Source organism: Lissotriton helveticus, chromosome 10 (genome assembly GCF_964261635.1).
Source record: "Lissotriton helveticus chromosome 10, aLisHel1.1, whole genome shotgun sequence".
Taxonomy (NCBI): domain Eukaryota; kingdom Metazoa; phylum Chordata; class Amphibia; order Caudata; family Salamandridae; genus Lissotriton; species Lissotriton helveticus.
Window position 1 is genome coordinate 1,147,692,951 of NC_136071.1, and position 15,453 is coordinate 1,147,708,403.

Below are 15,453 nucleotides of genomic sequence, written 5' to 3' on the forward strand. Positions count from 1 at the left end.
CATTGATACATGCACATACATATGTAACACCTGTTATTTAATTTAAAAATCAACAAATATATATATATATTTTTTAAATAGAGCCACAATGACGGGATGAGAAGCACATGAATCAGCCGGCCTACAAACAAATACAATCTTAAGGAGTACCTCAACAACAACAAAAAGGTAGTCTAGAAAGTGCAAGCAGTGAAAGGATACAAATACTTTGGCCAAGCTCCAGGGGAAGGCCAAAAACAAGAAGAGGGAGTGAAGCTGGCACATGCTGACCAACTAGGCTCAAGCAAATGAGAGAAACCAATGGCCAGCAATGAGCAGGCTCTAAGACCACTGTAAGCTAGCAAAATGTCTGGCACAAGACAGCACATGCGCTGTCACAGGTAAGACCATGAAAGTTTGAGACCTGACATATAAAAGACTACTCTCAAAGTTAAGAAACAAAAAAAGGCTTCTGTCAGTAGTAAAGTTGACATATATCCTTATTTAGTAACAAACCATATTTTTACCAGGCAAGTAACCAAATTATTGACCTCGGAGCCAGTCTTTAAAGTTGATGTATTTTTTATTTTAATGGGGATTGGGCTATGTGTCTGTATTCTATCTTTGACTAATGTGTGATCAAAAATTGTCTGACAGGATTCAATTGATCTGTAAAAATCACATTTCCTCAGTTAATTGCTTAGTACTTGAAAAAAAAAATATTGTGATGTTGTGTGCCAGGCTATTAAAATATATACTAAAAAAACGTGCATGCAACAAATAAACTTCAAACAGAAATACAGCACATAACATTTCACTGGTCCTGCCCAGGTTTTAAATAACCCCCATAAAAGACACACCACACTAATCAGAGTGAATATTTTCTAAGTAATTGCTAAGAATAGTCTGTCCAAAAGATCCTTAGAACTTAGTCAAGACTACTAGACACAGTGAAACATAATAGTGTACAATATATTCGACATTCTTCAGTTAAGTATCTATTTATCCACAGCACACTTAAAAAAAACATCTACAGGAATGTTTTTGCAGCGCAACAATTTATACGATAGCCATGAAAAGAACAATGACGAGCATACTTAGGTTCTCCCCTTATCAGCTGAGAGATGTCCAGTATGTTCTGTTGTTTTTGCAAGTGTCAATTTGTGTTTTGCTATGTCCATCTCAAAACTTAAAGTGAAAAGCATCTAAGCTAAAAAAAAACATTCTTTTTAAACAGCTGAGGCCTTGCTGAGCATCTATCGCTTGACTTGTTCTTGGACCATATGAACAACTCTGCATTAAACCTTAAATGACATCCCGCAGGAAGGAATGATTTTACAACGCCTGCCATCACAAAGCATTTTTAGAAACTACACTTACAACGCATTCCATTACAACACATACCAATAAAACGCAGACCAATACAATGCAAAATACTTTTAGGGTAACAGTGGGGTAAGTTTTGGATAGTGCAGGGGTAAAATTACTATTCCCACTCCAGTGAGTGCAACAATAGGGTAAGTGTTGGATAGTGTTGGGGTAAAAATTATTATTCCCACTCCAGTGAGTGCAACAGTAGGGTAAGTGTTGGATAGTGTTGGGGTAAAAATTATTATTCCCACTCCAGTGAGTGCAACAGTAGGGTAAGTGTTGGATAGTGTAGCGGTAAAAATTACTATTCCCATCTACCCCAAACCCATACCCACCCTAAAACTAAAAAGAAAATCCATTACTTACCGTATAATGAGTTGTAATGGCATGCGTTGTAATGGCATGAATTGTAATGGCATGCGTTGTATTGACATGCGTTGCAATGCCTGCTTTGTAATGGCATGCAATGTAAATGCAGTTGCGTTGTAACACCCGCGTTGTAAAGGTAGTGCATTGTAATGACTGCATTCTAATTGTTATTTCCTAGTATCCCTCGCCGGAACCGCTGGAGCTCAACCCTGTGCACCGAGTTGACTTGCCGTTGCAAAGGCTTGCTGGCTCTCTCCTCCAGAGATCTTCAGGCTCCCAAAAGCTCCATCCTCAAGCATCTCATTTGACCAATATCTTTGTACTCACTGCATCTCTTGCACTGTGAGCCTGCATCTTTGGTGAGCTGCTCGAGGTCCTCTTGCGACTCCCCTGCCCCTGGCCTGTGGGTCTTCTCGAGGGTCTTCTTTGACTCCACTGGGCTCCTCTGATTGCTCAGGGCCTACTCTGACTCCCCTGCTTGTGGTGAGTCACTTGGACCTTGCTGGTCCTAACTCTGCACCTTTTTCGCTTGTCACTTTGTTTGCGGTTGCCAAGGCTCCCAACGGACACTGACCCTTCAGCTCTCGACATCCAGCATGGGACAGCTCATGAACGGCTCCTGGTCTTCCACAGCGTCGCCTGGTCCACACAGCTACAGCTCCAAGGTCATCGTTAACTCTCCTGTATTGACCGACATTGGTTGGCATGCGTCTCCCATGCCTCCTGGTCACTCCTGAGTGCCATAAACTCTGTCCCCTCTGCTTGCAGGTACTTTTCAACTTGAATCCTCCTTTGGGTTCCACCAGATACTTTCACCTCCTTCAACAGCGGCATCTTCCTGAAGTCCTCCATTGGGTTCGACTGAGGTTTCCGATGCCACTTCACACCTATGCACCCGGCTTCCCAGGTGTAGGTATCCTGGTTCCTAGACTATCCATGGGTGGGGTGGCTCTCCAACCTTCTGTCTTCCACTGGGTTTCCTCAGGGTCCACTGGGAAGGGTCTTTTTTCTTTAAAATTGCAACGCGACTTACCCATTGACTTGAATTGAGCATGCTGTTGTGTTCCCACTCTGCACACAGCCTCCGTGGCGTTCCTGGGTACTTACCTCGGGTGGTTCCTTTGGTTCTCAGCACTTCTACGTCTCCTGGGTATAGTCTTGACTTAGATAATGGTTCGCATTCCACTATTTAGTATACGGTTTGGTCTCCCCTTGGCGACCACTGTGTATTTGTGCTACTTACCTCTTTTTATTGGAAAAGCATTGTGCGCATTATGTTATATCGTCGGGTAGGAGATATTATTATGTGTTAGTGAGTGTCTTACAATAAATGCCTATTTTTATAAATACACCATGTGGTTCTTTTTCACTTAACGTATACCAATAAGATTAAGATCTGGTAAAACAAGCGGCTTTACACTCCTTCTGGACTAAGCCTGAAGGCTGCTCTCCACAGCTACCCCTTAGACACCTTTCTAAGTTTGTCTAAGACCGTGAATATCACCATAAGGGTTTACTGGATTAGTGTAGGGTGCTACACTTAAAAAAGTGAGCACCATATACTAAGCCAGGCTTCCACTGTAATCGATTAAGTTACTTTTGTAAAGCGGTCATAACCCTGTCCCTTTTGGCAAGTATTTGCCTCTGAGTCTGAGGTGGTACCTCAACTTGGACGGCCACATGTGCACAGAGTTTATAATGGACAGAAAAAGAAGTTATGATCCACCCCTAACGCTTCACCTGCGATAAGCACTGTAGTGTGCACCAAATGTGGGCAAATATGTAATTTTGGAGATTGCACTTTAAGCACCTCAATTAACAGCCTACAGATATTAGCTGGCCATTCTATCTAGCTAAGCAAAGCTAGCAACAGGCAACTGAATAAAATTAATAAAGAGACAGTGAAGTCTAGCTAGAAACCTTCCAAACACTTTAGCATTTTAGAGAGCACCCATAATTCTTGCTCGGCTTAAATTTAGACTCTGGACTTCACAGCTTGTTCTTTTTCAGCGGACAGCAGATACTGCATGAAGGCAGACATGTGAACACTGTATAAACAGGCTTGTTAAAAAGAACCCTTCAGAACATGACCCTGCTACAGAGGAGTGAAATGAATTGTGATTAAATAAACAGCAGCCTGGTGAAAGAGGAGCTTCACTTACCATCACGTCTGAAATGGGAGGATCGCAGGGCTTTGACTGATCCTGTGTGTGTGGAGATGCTATGATGGCAAAAGTTTGCAAAGAAGATACAGTAAATCAATAGCAACTTATTGTAAAGCGCTCTGATATCCTTCGGGATCTTGTTCGCGTTATATAAAACTTTATCAAATAAATAAATAAAATAAGCCAGTTCTTGTTCTAGGAACAAGACAATAAAAGGAGGAAACGTGGTGGGAGGCTACAAACAAGAAAGCGGCAGGGTACTGCAGGGAATGTTAATGGCTAACAATGCAAGGTAGGGGGCAACAATAAGCAACAATGAGTGGTGGGAAGGGAACAGGCAAGCAACGACGCAACAAGAAAGGAAGAAAATTACCAGGAAGAAAATTACCTCAATAGAAGTGCGAGCAGTTGAGGACACTAATAAAGCAATGAACCAGTACTTGGGCCATGCTCTATCGAAATAACAAACACACGAAGAAGAAGAAAGAGAAATCGAGGCGCACACTAATGAGAAGCAAGGAAATGAAAATGACGATAAATCCAACCACTGGTAAGTTATCAGTGCATGTGCTATCTCGGGCAAGACCTGAAAAGGGAGGCACTTTTACCCGCCCTTTGCATACATTGCATAATTTAAAAATAGCTACAAGGGCATTTAAAGAACAAATTTGTTTTTTTATTTTTCCTTTAACTGGCATTGAAGTGTCTTCCCTTTATTCCAGAGGGACATGACTGAATGCTTAAACAGCAAGTGTGGGCCTGGCTGCATGTAATTGTTGGGAGCTCATTCTCTTAGACTTCATAGAGTGAGCGTTTTATCAATCTGAATTGTGTTTGTATGATCTTGAGCATATATTGTTCTGATGAGCACTGACAGTATCCAAAACAGTTGTGCATTATGTTGTTAAGATAAGGAACAACTTCCAATAACTTGTCAATGAAGCAAAGTCTTGAAGATTACCTGTCCACTGGCAGACTGCTGGTATTCCATGGTCAATTAGATGGGGCTCCATGATGCTTGGTACTTCGCAGTGCTGAAGTCATGCGCGCTGTGCAAACTTTTAAAAGTCAAGTTTTTTAGATTTCAGTACAACCAGGCGAAGGCCCAGTAGATTAGTTTTTGCAGCCTAGATATGCTAACTTAAACACATGAAAGTGAACATTAATATTTAATTAATAAATCTACTTTAACACTTGCTAGTAGGATTTCAAACCTGAATAAAACTACAATTAGCATGAAAAAATGGAAAGTCTCAGAATAAAAGTGCGAAGCATATATTAAAACAACAACTTTCTTGATTAAATAAAGAGCTACATAACAAAACAGTATCAACAAGTTGAAGTTCCAAGCTAAAATAGTGAATCGAGATTTATTTCTGGCAGCAAGTGCCAAGGCGGAGAACAATTCTCTGATTGGTTGGCTTTTATTTCCCCAAAAAGGGCGGATGTTCTTTCTCCAGTCTGACTGGTCAAGCCCAGTCTCCCCGTCCCCCAATCCCTGCATCCTCGTTCTGTAAGATAGGGGAGTGGGTGGGACCGTCAAGCCAGATATCTGTGCGAGTACCCCGTACTATGGAGGCAAGCCGCAGACCGTCTGAGAAGTATAGCAATAGCGATTAAAATACTCCGAGGAAGCAGCTCCCTTGGATTTAAGTGTGTTCCATGATTTCGTAACAATTTACTTTCCGAAAATTGTTGATACTATATTATAATTACAGTTGATAGTTTTTGTATGAAGATTACATTTTTCACATAGTTAAGTTTAAAAAAAAGTCATACTTCTGAATTTTTCTTCGTTTCACTGACCACGGTTATTTTGAAGATGGCGCTGTAGTTACACGTCACTCTCTGCTGGCGTGTCCGTCTTCTATGCTCATTGTTTTCAGAGGCGGTGCTGCGGGTTTGGAGCCCGGCGTGGGTGTGTTTCATCACGGATGGGCGGAGAGGGAACGTCACCGGGTCTTTGTGACGTTCCCCAGCAGCAGACCCGTGTGTCTCGAGCGCCGGGCTGCGCGCGCTGGTTGAGCGGTATATAGGTCAGGCCAGGGGAGCTGCGCGCGGACCGACGCACCGCCCGCTCCGAGCCCAGGACACCCGCTGGACCCGGCCGCCCCGCACAGCGCCGCCCGGGCCGAGGAGCCATGGAGACGGACCGCTACGGCGAGCAGATGAGACCGCTGCTGACTGCGGTGAGGGACGAGCGTGGGCGCCGTCTGTTACAGTGGTGGTGCGGGGGTCTGCCGACACGTGTGCGGGGGTCTCTGACGTATCTAACAGGGTCTTCATTCATATTAGGGACCCCACTGGGTATATGACGTTTTCTGCAGGTGTTGGCTCACTGATACCTGTCAGGTGTTCTCAAACTAACACCTGTGCTGATGCCTACTTGGTTCGGCCCAACACAACCTGTATCCAGCAAGCTGCTTCCCTCACCAGAAATCCTGAGAACATCTATATGTATATATATGTTTATACAGATAACTCAAACCACTAGTATATGTAGTAGACCCTTGTACTCACTACAATTCCTATGTGCTTCTTAGTTTATCCATTTGTATTTCTTCCTTGTGTGACTTTACAACTTGTACATTTGCAATTTTTTTTCTGTTTGTATCTTTTATGTTACTCATGTAATCCTAAGTCCTTATGTATCGCAACCGGTTCTTTTGTAAAGCGATCTGACACCTTCGGTTAATGTTTGCGCTATATAAAATCGCATAAACTCTTTCCGTGCTGATAACGGAACTGCTCCGTCATCAGCCGCGGTGGCGCTGTGCTGATGACGGAGCGGTTCCGCCATGGCCCGCCCGATGCGCCTGCGCGGATTCCGTGCCTGCGCTGGGCGTTCTATAGAGCAGGCGGGGCCATGACAGAACCGCTCCATCAGCACAGCTCAAACGCGGCTGGTGACGGAGCCGTTCCGTCACCAGCAGGGGCACGGCGCCCCGCCCCCTTAGCGCTGCGGTGGAATAGCCGCTGCAGCGAAGGGGTTAAATAAAGACTCAAAGGGGGACGTTCCTATTTTAGGCCTATGGGGTCTCCTGTCCTACCTACCGAGGGGGTAAAGTTTGGGAGTCTCCTGTGGTTTGCTTGGTCGAGAACAAGACAGGCAGGGCTGTTCTTGATCTACTTGCCAGTGAATAAAGTGCTGTTATGATGTTCTATGGTAGCACTTTATTCACCCGAGAGGGGCTGGAGCAGGTGTGTGGTCCTCAAGCTGCATATATGAAGAGCCAGGTGTTAAACTTCTTGTAGAACTCAAGAAAGGAGAAGGTGTTGAGGGAGGTCGTTCCATGTCTTGGTTGCGAGTAGGAGAATGAGTGATCAGTTCTGCTTTTGCGGATGCAGGGAGTGAGGCAGAGCTTAGATGTCGGATGGGTTGTTGAAAATGTTTGCAACTGTTCATCTGTTCTGGTCCTGTGTTGTGCAGGGCTTTGTAGGTGTGCATGAGAAGTTTGAATTGGCTGTGTGTATGAATGGGGGAAGGAGGGAGTGAAGTTTCCTAAGTTTTGATGTGTATGCGGTGTTCTGGATGGTCTGGAGTCTGTGTAGTTGTCTGGAGATTCTGGCATAGAGTGTTGCCATAGTCCAGCCTACAGACAATGAGTGATTGCGTGACAGTCCGTCTAGTGTTCTGGGGCAACCATTTGAAGATTTTTCACAATATACATAGGATGTGGAAGCAGGAGGTTCACACTGCATTGAATTTAGCAGTCATGTTGAGCTGGTCGTCTAGGATGGTCCAGAGATTTCTTGTGTGGTCTGTGGGTGTTGGTCCTGACTCTTGACAGACATCAGGTGGAGTCCCATAGGACTAGTCTTGTTGCTGAAGACTAGTACTTTTTGTCTTGTCGGAGTTGAACCGCAGGCTGTTAGTTCGCTTCCCGTTTGCTACCATGATCATACAGTTGGTGAAGTTACTTCTGGCGGTGGTTGTTCTGTCTGTCGGAGAGGATGAGTTGGGTGTCATTGGCTTGGAAGACAGTGATGGCTTGTGATCAGATGATGGCGCAGTGTCATGTATATTTTGAAAAGGGTAGGGCTGAGGGAGAATCCCTGTGGGACACCACATATCAATTTCTTGGTTTCGGTTTCGAAGGGTCCCAGCCTGACCCTTTGGGTCCTTTCCGTGAGAAAGGAACACATCCTTGTATGCTAATCTTGTGGTGTCTTCTGATAAGGGTGTTTAGACCATGTTGAAGGCTGCAGAGAGGTTGAGCAGGATGAGGACTGCTATCAGTCCCTGATGTTTTGAATGCTGTCAGTGGCTGCAATCAATGCTGTTTGTGTTCTTTCTGAATCCTGATTGAGTGTTGTCTAGAAAATGGTTAAGTTTGAGGTGGGTTGGGAGTTGATTGCTAATAACCTTCTGAATAACTCTGGCTGGATAGGGGAGCAGGGTAATGGGTCGTAATATGCTTAGTTGATTTGGGTCAGCTGTGGGCTACTTGAGGAGGGTGTTTATTTCTACAAGTTCATTCATCCAAGGTGGCAGAAATGATGGAGGCATTGATGTGGATCAGGGTGGTTCTGACTAGTGGTGTTTCCAGGTTTTAGATTGCAGGGGTCATCGGTCCTTTGGGTCTGCTGAGGAGGAAGTTCGCATGATTGCAGTCTGTGAGTCCCAAGGGGGTGGAGGTGTGGCTAAAATATGGGGTTTCTGACAGTCAAAGATTTAAGTGATCTGGCTTTCGCCATGGGTGGAGTCCCTTGTCTCCCATCTCACATGAGACTTAAGTGGTTTTCTATAAACTCTGATGGGTTTAAAGTCATTGTCTGCCTCCCAGGGGATAACCTTATGTGGCTAACCCATGGAGAGGGGGGCTCTGTTCACCTGCATGTCATGGTCCGGGAATAAAGTACTGCAGCTGGGCCAAGGGTGGTATTCCACTTGTCAGCCAAGGGACTAAGTGCAGAGGCAGACCCCAAATCTTCTCCTGACTTCCTGGGACTAAAGTGATTTGGCAAACCACAAGGGGTACACTTCGACGGGGGGAGGGCCCGTCCCAGTGACACAGTGGTCTTTCTTCCTGGGTGTAACATTCACTGACGGATCAATGAGTTGTCATTCAATTAAGGTTTGTGCCAGAGGGAGAAAGTGATTTTGGTGGCCTTGGGGATCTCCTGGGCAAGTTATTCCCAGTGGCGTTTCAAGCCTTGTGTATCTGGGGCTAATTGTCGTACCTGATCCTATGGGGTTTACTGAAGTGTCATACATTGCGCCTTTAACAGCCTGGCAATTGCAGTGTAGACGTTCAGGTCCCACACTTAAATGTGGGTACTCATGGCAGAAACATGTGAATACCCAGCAGGCAGAAATTGATATGTTGGATAAATTGAAGTTGGTCATTAGATGTTAGCAAGTGACCAAATGTTTAACAATGGAAATTATATGGGGCAGCGGGTTGATCTAGTGTCTTATCTGTTGCTGCAACAAGATAATTTCAACAAGGAATGCTGTACGTAGCAAACCAGTCCATTAGGCCTACGCAGCTATCAGTTGGATTTCACGTAACAAAGTTGTTGAAATAATGGGTGGTGGATATTTAACATGGCATTGACGTAGACACCGATATCTCCTTTGTACATATTTACAGGGATGCCTGATTTTGAGTGTGCAAGTGAGATGTAGGCATGGTTAATAATTAGGCAAGTGTTATGTGAATTGTTTGGTTAATAAATTGGGCATATCTTCGGGATATCGGGTTAATTGAATAATATTTAGACAACACTGAACCTCCTGAAATCTGAGCAAATCTTTTAATGAGCTGTTTATGAAGAGCAAGAAGTAAGTTCCCATAGAGAAAGTTTCATTAGTTCCAGTATGAAGAAAATAGGAAAGGAGTTAATAAATCAGAAAAGTGGAGTCTGTTTAGTCCGGGTAACCTAGTGGTTTACAATGAAAAGGGACGTAGGTAAGGGAGACCCTCTTGGATATGCAGAATTACATTTTCTTCGTAACTGAGGCAATTAAAATTGGACTTTTATTTTTGTTTTGTAAGGTAGCTTGTGGTGGCCGTGTCTCCCTCCGCATGACACTTTGATGGGAAAGATTAATGCAAGACAATACTTTGAACCCAGTGAGCTTACCAGTCTGCCCGGGACTGAGGTGGCTCAATGGAGTCATTTGGTTTATCAGACGGTCAGTGGTGTTTTACGTTCTCTCGCTGCATGTCTGTGCACTTCTGCTGTAGTCAAGATATGCGGATTCTGCAGGGTCATTTGACCTGTCTGCCAGGGACTGAGCTAGGTGATGTACTGTTGCTCTTATCCCAGCATCCCACTGCATGCCTCTTGCAGTCTCCTGAACTAGAACAAAGGTTTAAGCCCTCTCGTCGCTCAAGCGCGCAGCGGTTGCGCGCAGACGGGCGCCTTAGACGCGCCTTAGACGCGCCTGAGACGAGCCAGAGAGGAGCCCGTCTGTGCCCGTCCGTGACCGAACGGGACCAGGGGCCATGACCCCTACCTCTGCCGCCCCTAACTCATTAGCTGCGGATATATTAAGGTACTCTTCCAGGGACCTACGCAACCTGTGGCACCCTCCCCTTAATGGTTGTGGTCAGGAGGACGGCCCATGTCCCGGGGGCCCGTTCTCTTGCAAACAATGTCACTTTCAGTCACTCTCTGGTCCCCCCCTCTCAGACATTCCAACCCCTGTAGACCCCAACCCCTCGTCCCCCAGGGGTAATAGCATACTATGTAATGTCAGATCTCTCCCGAAGCACCATTCGGAGGTTTGGGACTTAATACACTCAACCCGCCCCGACTACTGCTTCTGTACTGAGACCTGGCTTAAACCTCACCTTGTCCCTGCTATTACCCTGGCGGTTCCCTCGGGGTATAAGATTCTCAGGCTTGACCGCCCTGTCAAAACCGGCGGTGGGGTTGCAGTAATCTATAAAGATACTCTCACTGTCACTCTCCTCGACCAATGTTGTACTGATGACATTGAGATACTGGTTTTTAAATTTGGCTCCTCGCCCCCATTTTTCTGGAAGGGAGCATTGGTATACCGCCCTCCGGGCCCCTACACTGAGGCCTCGACCACTCTCCTGGAGACACTAGCCCCCCATATTAGATCAGGGACTAATTTTGTACTCCTAGGTGACTTCAATGTCCACAGCGAACTATCCGACAACGCTGATACCTGCAGACTGTTGACCGACCTATCTGCCCTAGGCTTCAAACAGTGCAACCAGGGTCCGACTCACCAAGCCGGCCATTCTCTCGATTTAATTTTATCGAACTCTCATTCCCTGATTTGTCAACCCCCATCGCAGGTGGATTGGACCGACCACTTTATAATTAACTTCTCCCTCCCTACTCTCTCGGAGGAACGCCCAAACCCTGTCCCCCTGCCGTTATGGCGCAGGCAGTGGCATAAGGTATCCGCCAACTCCTTTGGTGCTGCCTTTATTCCTCCTGATTTTCTCCCATCTGACTCCCCCAATTTGGCCTTGTCCAAATTTAACAACGCCTTGAGTACGGCGGTCAACCTGATCGTCCCTCTAAGACGCTGCAATCTGCGGTTAGACCGAAAGCAAGAACTATGGTACTCAGACGCACTGCGCACGGAGAAAAGAGCCTGCAGAAAGTTGGAGAAATCTTGGAGACTTTCGCGCAGCACCATTGATAGAGATAGGTATAGCTCAGCAATGAGACTCTATCATAAAAACATCAGAGCTGCCCGCAAGTCCCACATTATCTCCCAACTCTCCGGGGCTAGCAACGACCCCAAAGTGCTGTACCAGGTGCTTTGCACATTCACCAAACCTGTCGCTTGTGACAGTGCAGAGGTGCTAACCCAAAAACTGTGCGATGAAACAGCCGGTTTTTTCTCGGATAAAATTGATGCCATTTATCAAAAAATCTCCCAATCAAGCACTTCCGCGGATGATAATGTTCCCTCTTCCAGTCTCCAGTCTGGAACAGCTTGCGCTGTCCCAGCCTCATTATCTCTCATCCCTGAGATCACCTTAGACCAGGTCAACTCCCTGATTGGGACCATTAAGTCAGGTAGCCCAGTTGACCCCGTACCTGCCCGTGTCATGCACCTTATTGGGAGTGTTATTAGCCCCTGCATTCAAACGGGGATCAATTGCTCCCTGTCTGAGGGACTGGTCCCCCAGGTGTGGAAGGAGGCCATGGTCAAGCCTATCAGGAAGAACTCCGCCATCCCCTGGTCGGACTTGACCAATCTGCGGCCAATTTCTCTGCTGCCATTCATCGGCAAACTGACGGAGAAGCACGTCAACCACCATCTCTCCGCTTTCATTGAGCAGACTGGCAGCCTAGACCACTCTCAGTCCGGGTTCAGGCCTAGGCATAGTACCGAGACCGCCCTCCTCTCTGTTACGGATGCCATACGCCTGTCCTTGGACAGAGGTTTGTCAGTGGTGTTGGTGCTGTTGGACTTGTCCGCAGCATTCGACACCATATCCCACGCCATTCTCCTCACCAGATTAAAGGAGATAGGCATTGATAGATCTGCCCTGGCGTGGTTCACCAGCTTTCTCTCAGAGCGGACCCAGAAGGTGAACATGGGCTCCTTCACTTCCACCTCGGCCAACATCATCAGAGGAGTCCCGCAGGGCTCCTGCCTTAGCCCTACGTTGTTCAACGTATATGTCTCCTCTCTGGCCAACATGACTAGGTCCTTTGGGTTTATGCCAATCTCCTACGCTGACGACACGCAGCTGCTGTTCACTTTTAAAACCTTTACCCCGGAGATAAGACAAGCTTTCTCCAACGGCATGACTGCAATTGCCAGCTGGATGGCCAAGAATTTTCTACAGTGCAACGTGGGAAAGTCTGAGGTCATGTTATTCGGGGAGGCGAAAATCCTCTGGACCCCAGACTGGTGGCCTTCAAGCCTGGGACATGCCCCGCTCCCTAAACAGGTGGTAAAAAACCTGGGGGTTCGTCTAGACCAGGACCTTACCCTTTCTCACCATGCCGGCACCACTGCGGGGTCATGCTTCCACGTTATTGGCCTCCTTCGGAAGGTGTTCCCCCTTCTACCCGATGACACCCGGAAGACCTTGGTCCAGGCCCTCGTTTTGAGCCGCCTGGACTACTGTAATGGCCTACTCTTAGCGGCCAACGAGGGAGTGCTCAATAAACTACAGGTGGTGCAGAACACCGCAGCACGGCTGGTGACTAACTCCCCCCCCCCCAGAACTCCATCCCTCCCCCTCCTCAAAGCCCTTCACTGGCTTCCTATCCGGAAACGGGTTGAATTTAAGATCTGCTGTGTGATACACAAGAGTCTATACAATCTGGGACCCCACTACCTGGCGGATAAATTTGTTTTTCACCGTCCATCCCGTATCCTCAGGTCCACCAACCAACAGCTGCTTCAGGTTCCCAGACATTACAAGACCAGACAGGGAGGCCGCGCCCTCTCCATCATGGGTCCGCGTCTATGGAACAGCCTCCCCCTCTCCCTTAGAGAGTGCCCCAGTCACCCAGCTTTCAGGAAGCGCCTAAAAACCGTACTATTCTAGGAGGAGTTTCTTCAACCAGTCCACGTCACAGCACCGCGCGGAGATACACCTTCGGGTGTGAGGCCGGCGCGTAATAAGCCCATAAATAAATAAATTTCCGTTACCTCCCACTGGATTTCCTGACTGAGTGTTTAGGGCACACCACAGTCCTATTTGTCGCTTAACATTGATAACTAGATTCCTATCAGAAACCAATTACTTTACAAAAATATATTGCTATCCCAATTTACTGCAAGGTGGTCACCAACGGGCGAATAGAGGGGTAGGTGTAGTGTTGGACTGGCTGTTCGGGTACCCTTGCCTATCTTGTAAAGGGGCCATTCTGTGGTTTATTTGTGGTTTATTATGTTTTTTTTAATTGGTCTGTCCCAAATGTGGGAAACCTATTTGTGTAATCATTACTTGATGTATATGATCTTGGTGGTCATTTCCCCTTCACCCCCCCATGTAATGTACAGCGCTCCACTGCTTCCTAGCTAGATTCATGCTTTAAGAACTTGCTTCCCTCGTCTTGGACCCAGTAAGGTATCTGCCTCAACTTGAATGCCAACACTTATGATTCTGAAAATCCCATGAAAAGAATTGGGATTTTGTTGTTGTTGGCAATTCTCTTTTTGTAGGCTGGTGTGACTCTAATGGCTTTCCTGTCAGCAAGAATTTACCTTGGTTTTGCTTAGAGATGGAGAGTCCAGAGGCTTGTCTCCTATTACCGCTTTGGAGTTTTAAGTGTTCTGCCCAACCCCCTTAGTTTTCGACTTCCATGTGCAGTGGTGAGGTGTACTTACCCACATGTGGTTGTGGAAATGAGTTTGTGGGTGAGCTGGGGATGGCAGCTCATATGATTGCGTCAACCCTATATGTATTTCAGTGGTAATGTGTCGCTGCCCCACCATGTCTTTGGATGTGAACCATGGGCTGGCTGTCAACCTAGAATCTGATTCACTCTCAGCTCTCACATTCAGCTTCATAGCTATTGGTTTGGGTAGTCTTGAGTGGATGGATGCTTGCTCCAGGTTTTCGCCTGCTGATTACTGTATTAACCATGCACGTCACAGTAACGTATCCTTTTCTGTTGTGCTCAATGCCACTGCTTTAATGTTTCTTTAGGTTGTAAGAAACTCCTATTTTAAATTTCCCAAAAAGATGGTATCGGTGCTGGGAAATGGAAAAGAATATGCTCCAGGATTCTATAAATTGAGAGCATAGGGATGGATGGGAGCAGGAAGAGGGCAGAGCAATGAGGAGTATAGTCTGACAGTTCTCGTATACACTTATTCTTTTTGTATTTTCAACTCCATCCCAAAGAAATGATAATCATGGATAAATGTGATAAAGTCTGACTGATTTACTTAATTGGGCACAGATACATAGCATTTTTAAATCACTTAAACGGTTGAGATCTTTGTATCCTCAGCAATAATTTGGGTTTAATAATAAGATAACCGTTGGATAATTCACCTGCTGGGTGGATCCTTGTGCAGTCTGGCAACATTTGTCTCGTAGAGTAGCATAGAGGGTTAATGTCTGCTGCAGAGCTCCATGTATCACATATATGCTTAAGGTTTACATTAATGTAGATGGCTCATATGCTTACTGTTTTTGTTGCATAGATTCCTAATACCTGCTGGTCAGAGGTTACAATTCTTTGTTCTAAAGCTTAATGAGTTATGATTCAGCACCAAGAAGCTGGATACAAACTGCAAGGCATACTTTTACAATAGTTAATGTTTTCTTTAAGTAAACTGTCGTTATTCTGAGGCTGCTTAAAGGGGTTCCGTTGGGTAGAGAAACACTTATTGTAATCTAGAAACGGGTATTGGTATATAATTACTCAGATGTATCTCAATCATTTATTGCATGCAAATCACTTTCCATTAAAGCTTGGAAAAGTAGGAAGCCTAGTTCCAAATCATAGTTTTTCTTAAGCATTTGTAAAGTGACAAGTGGAGTGTCCTCGTTCCCTTCAATGGTTTTGGCTCCAAGTTGTTGGGCTCCCGCTTGCTCTCAGCCTGAACTAGATTTGAACAAAAGAATGCTGATGGCCCTTTAGGTGAGGCAGTTGT

At 45.9% G+C, this 15,453-nt stretch overlaps 1 protein-coding gene across 2 annotated transcripts in view; it reads left to right on the forward strand.

Moving 5' to 3' along the window:
- Positions 1-5,814: 5,814 nt before the first annotated feature.
- The window catches only part of SLC4A7 (solute carrier family 4 member 7), a 441,084-nt gene continuing 431,445 nt past the window's right edge, over positions 5,815-15,453 (forward strand). Inside the window, exon 1 of one of the 2 annotated variants that reach the window (XM_078663959.1) lies at positions 5,815-6,073. In XM_078663959.1, the coding sequence (XP_078520085.1) occupies positions 6,026-6,073 (48 nt within the window). In that variant the 5' untranslated portion in view covers positions 5,815-6,025. The remainder of the gene's footprint in view (positions 6,074-15,453) is intronic. The other variant, XM_078663958.1, reaches the window with a different exon arrangement.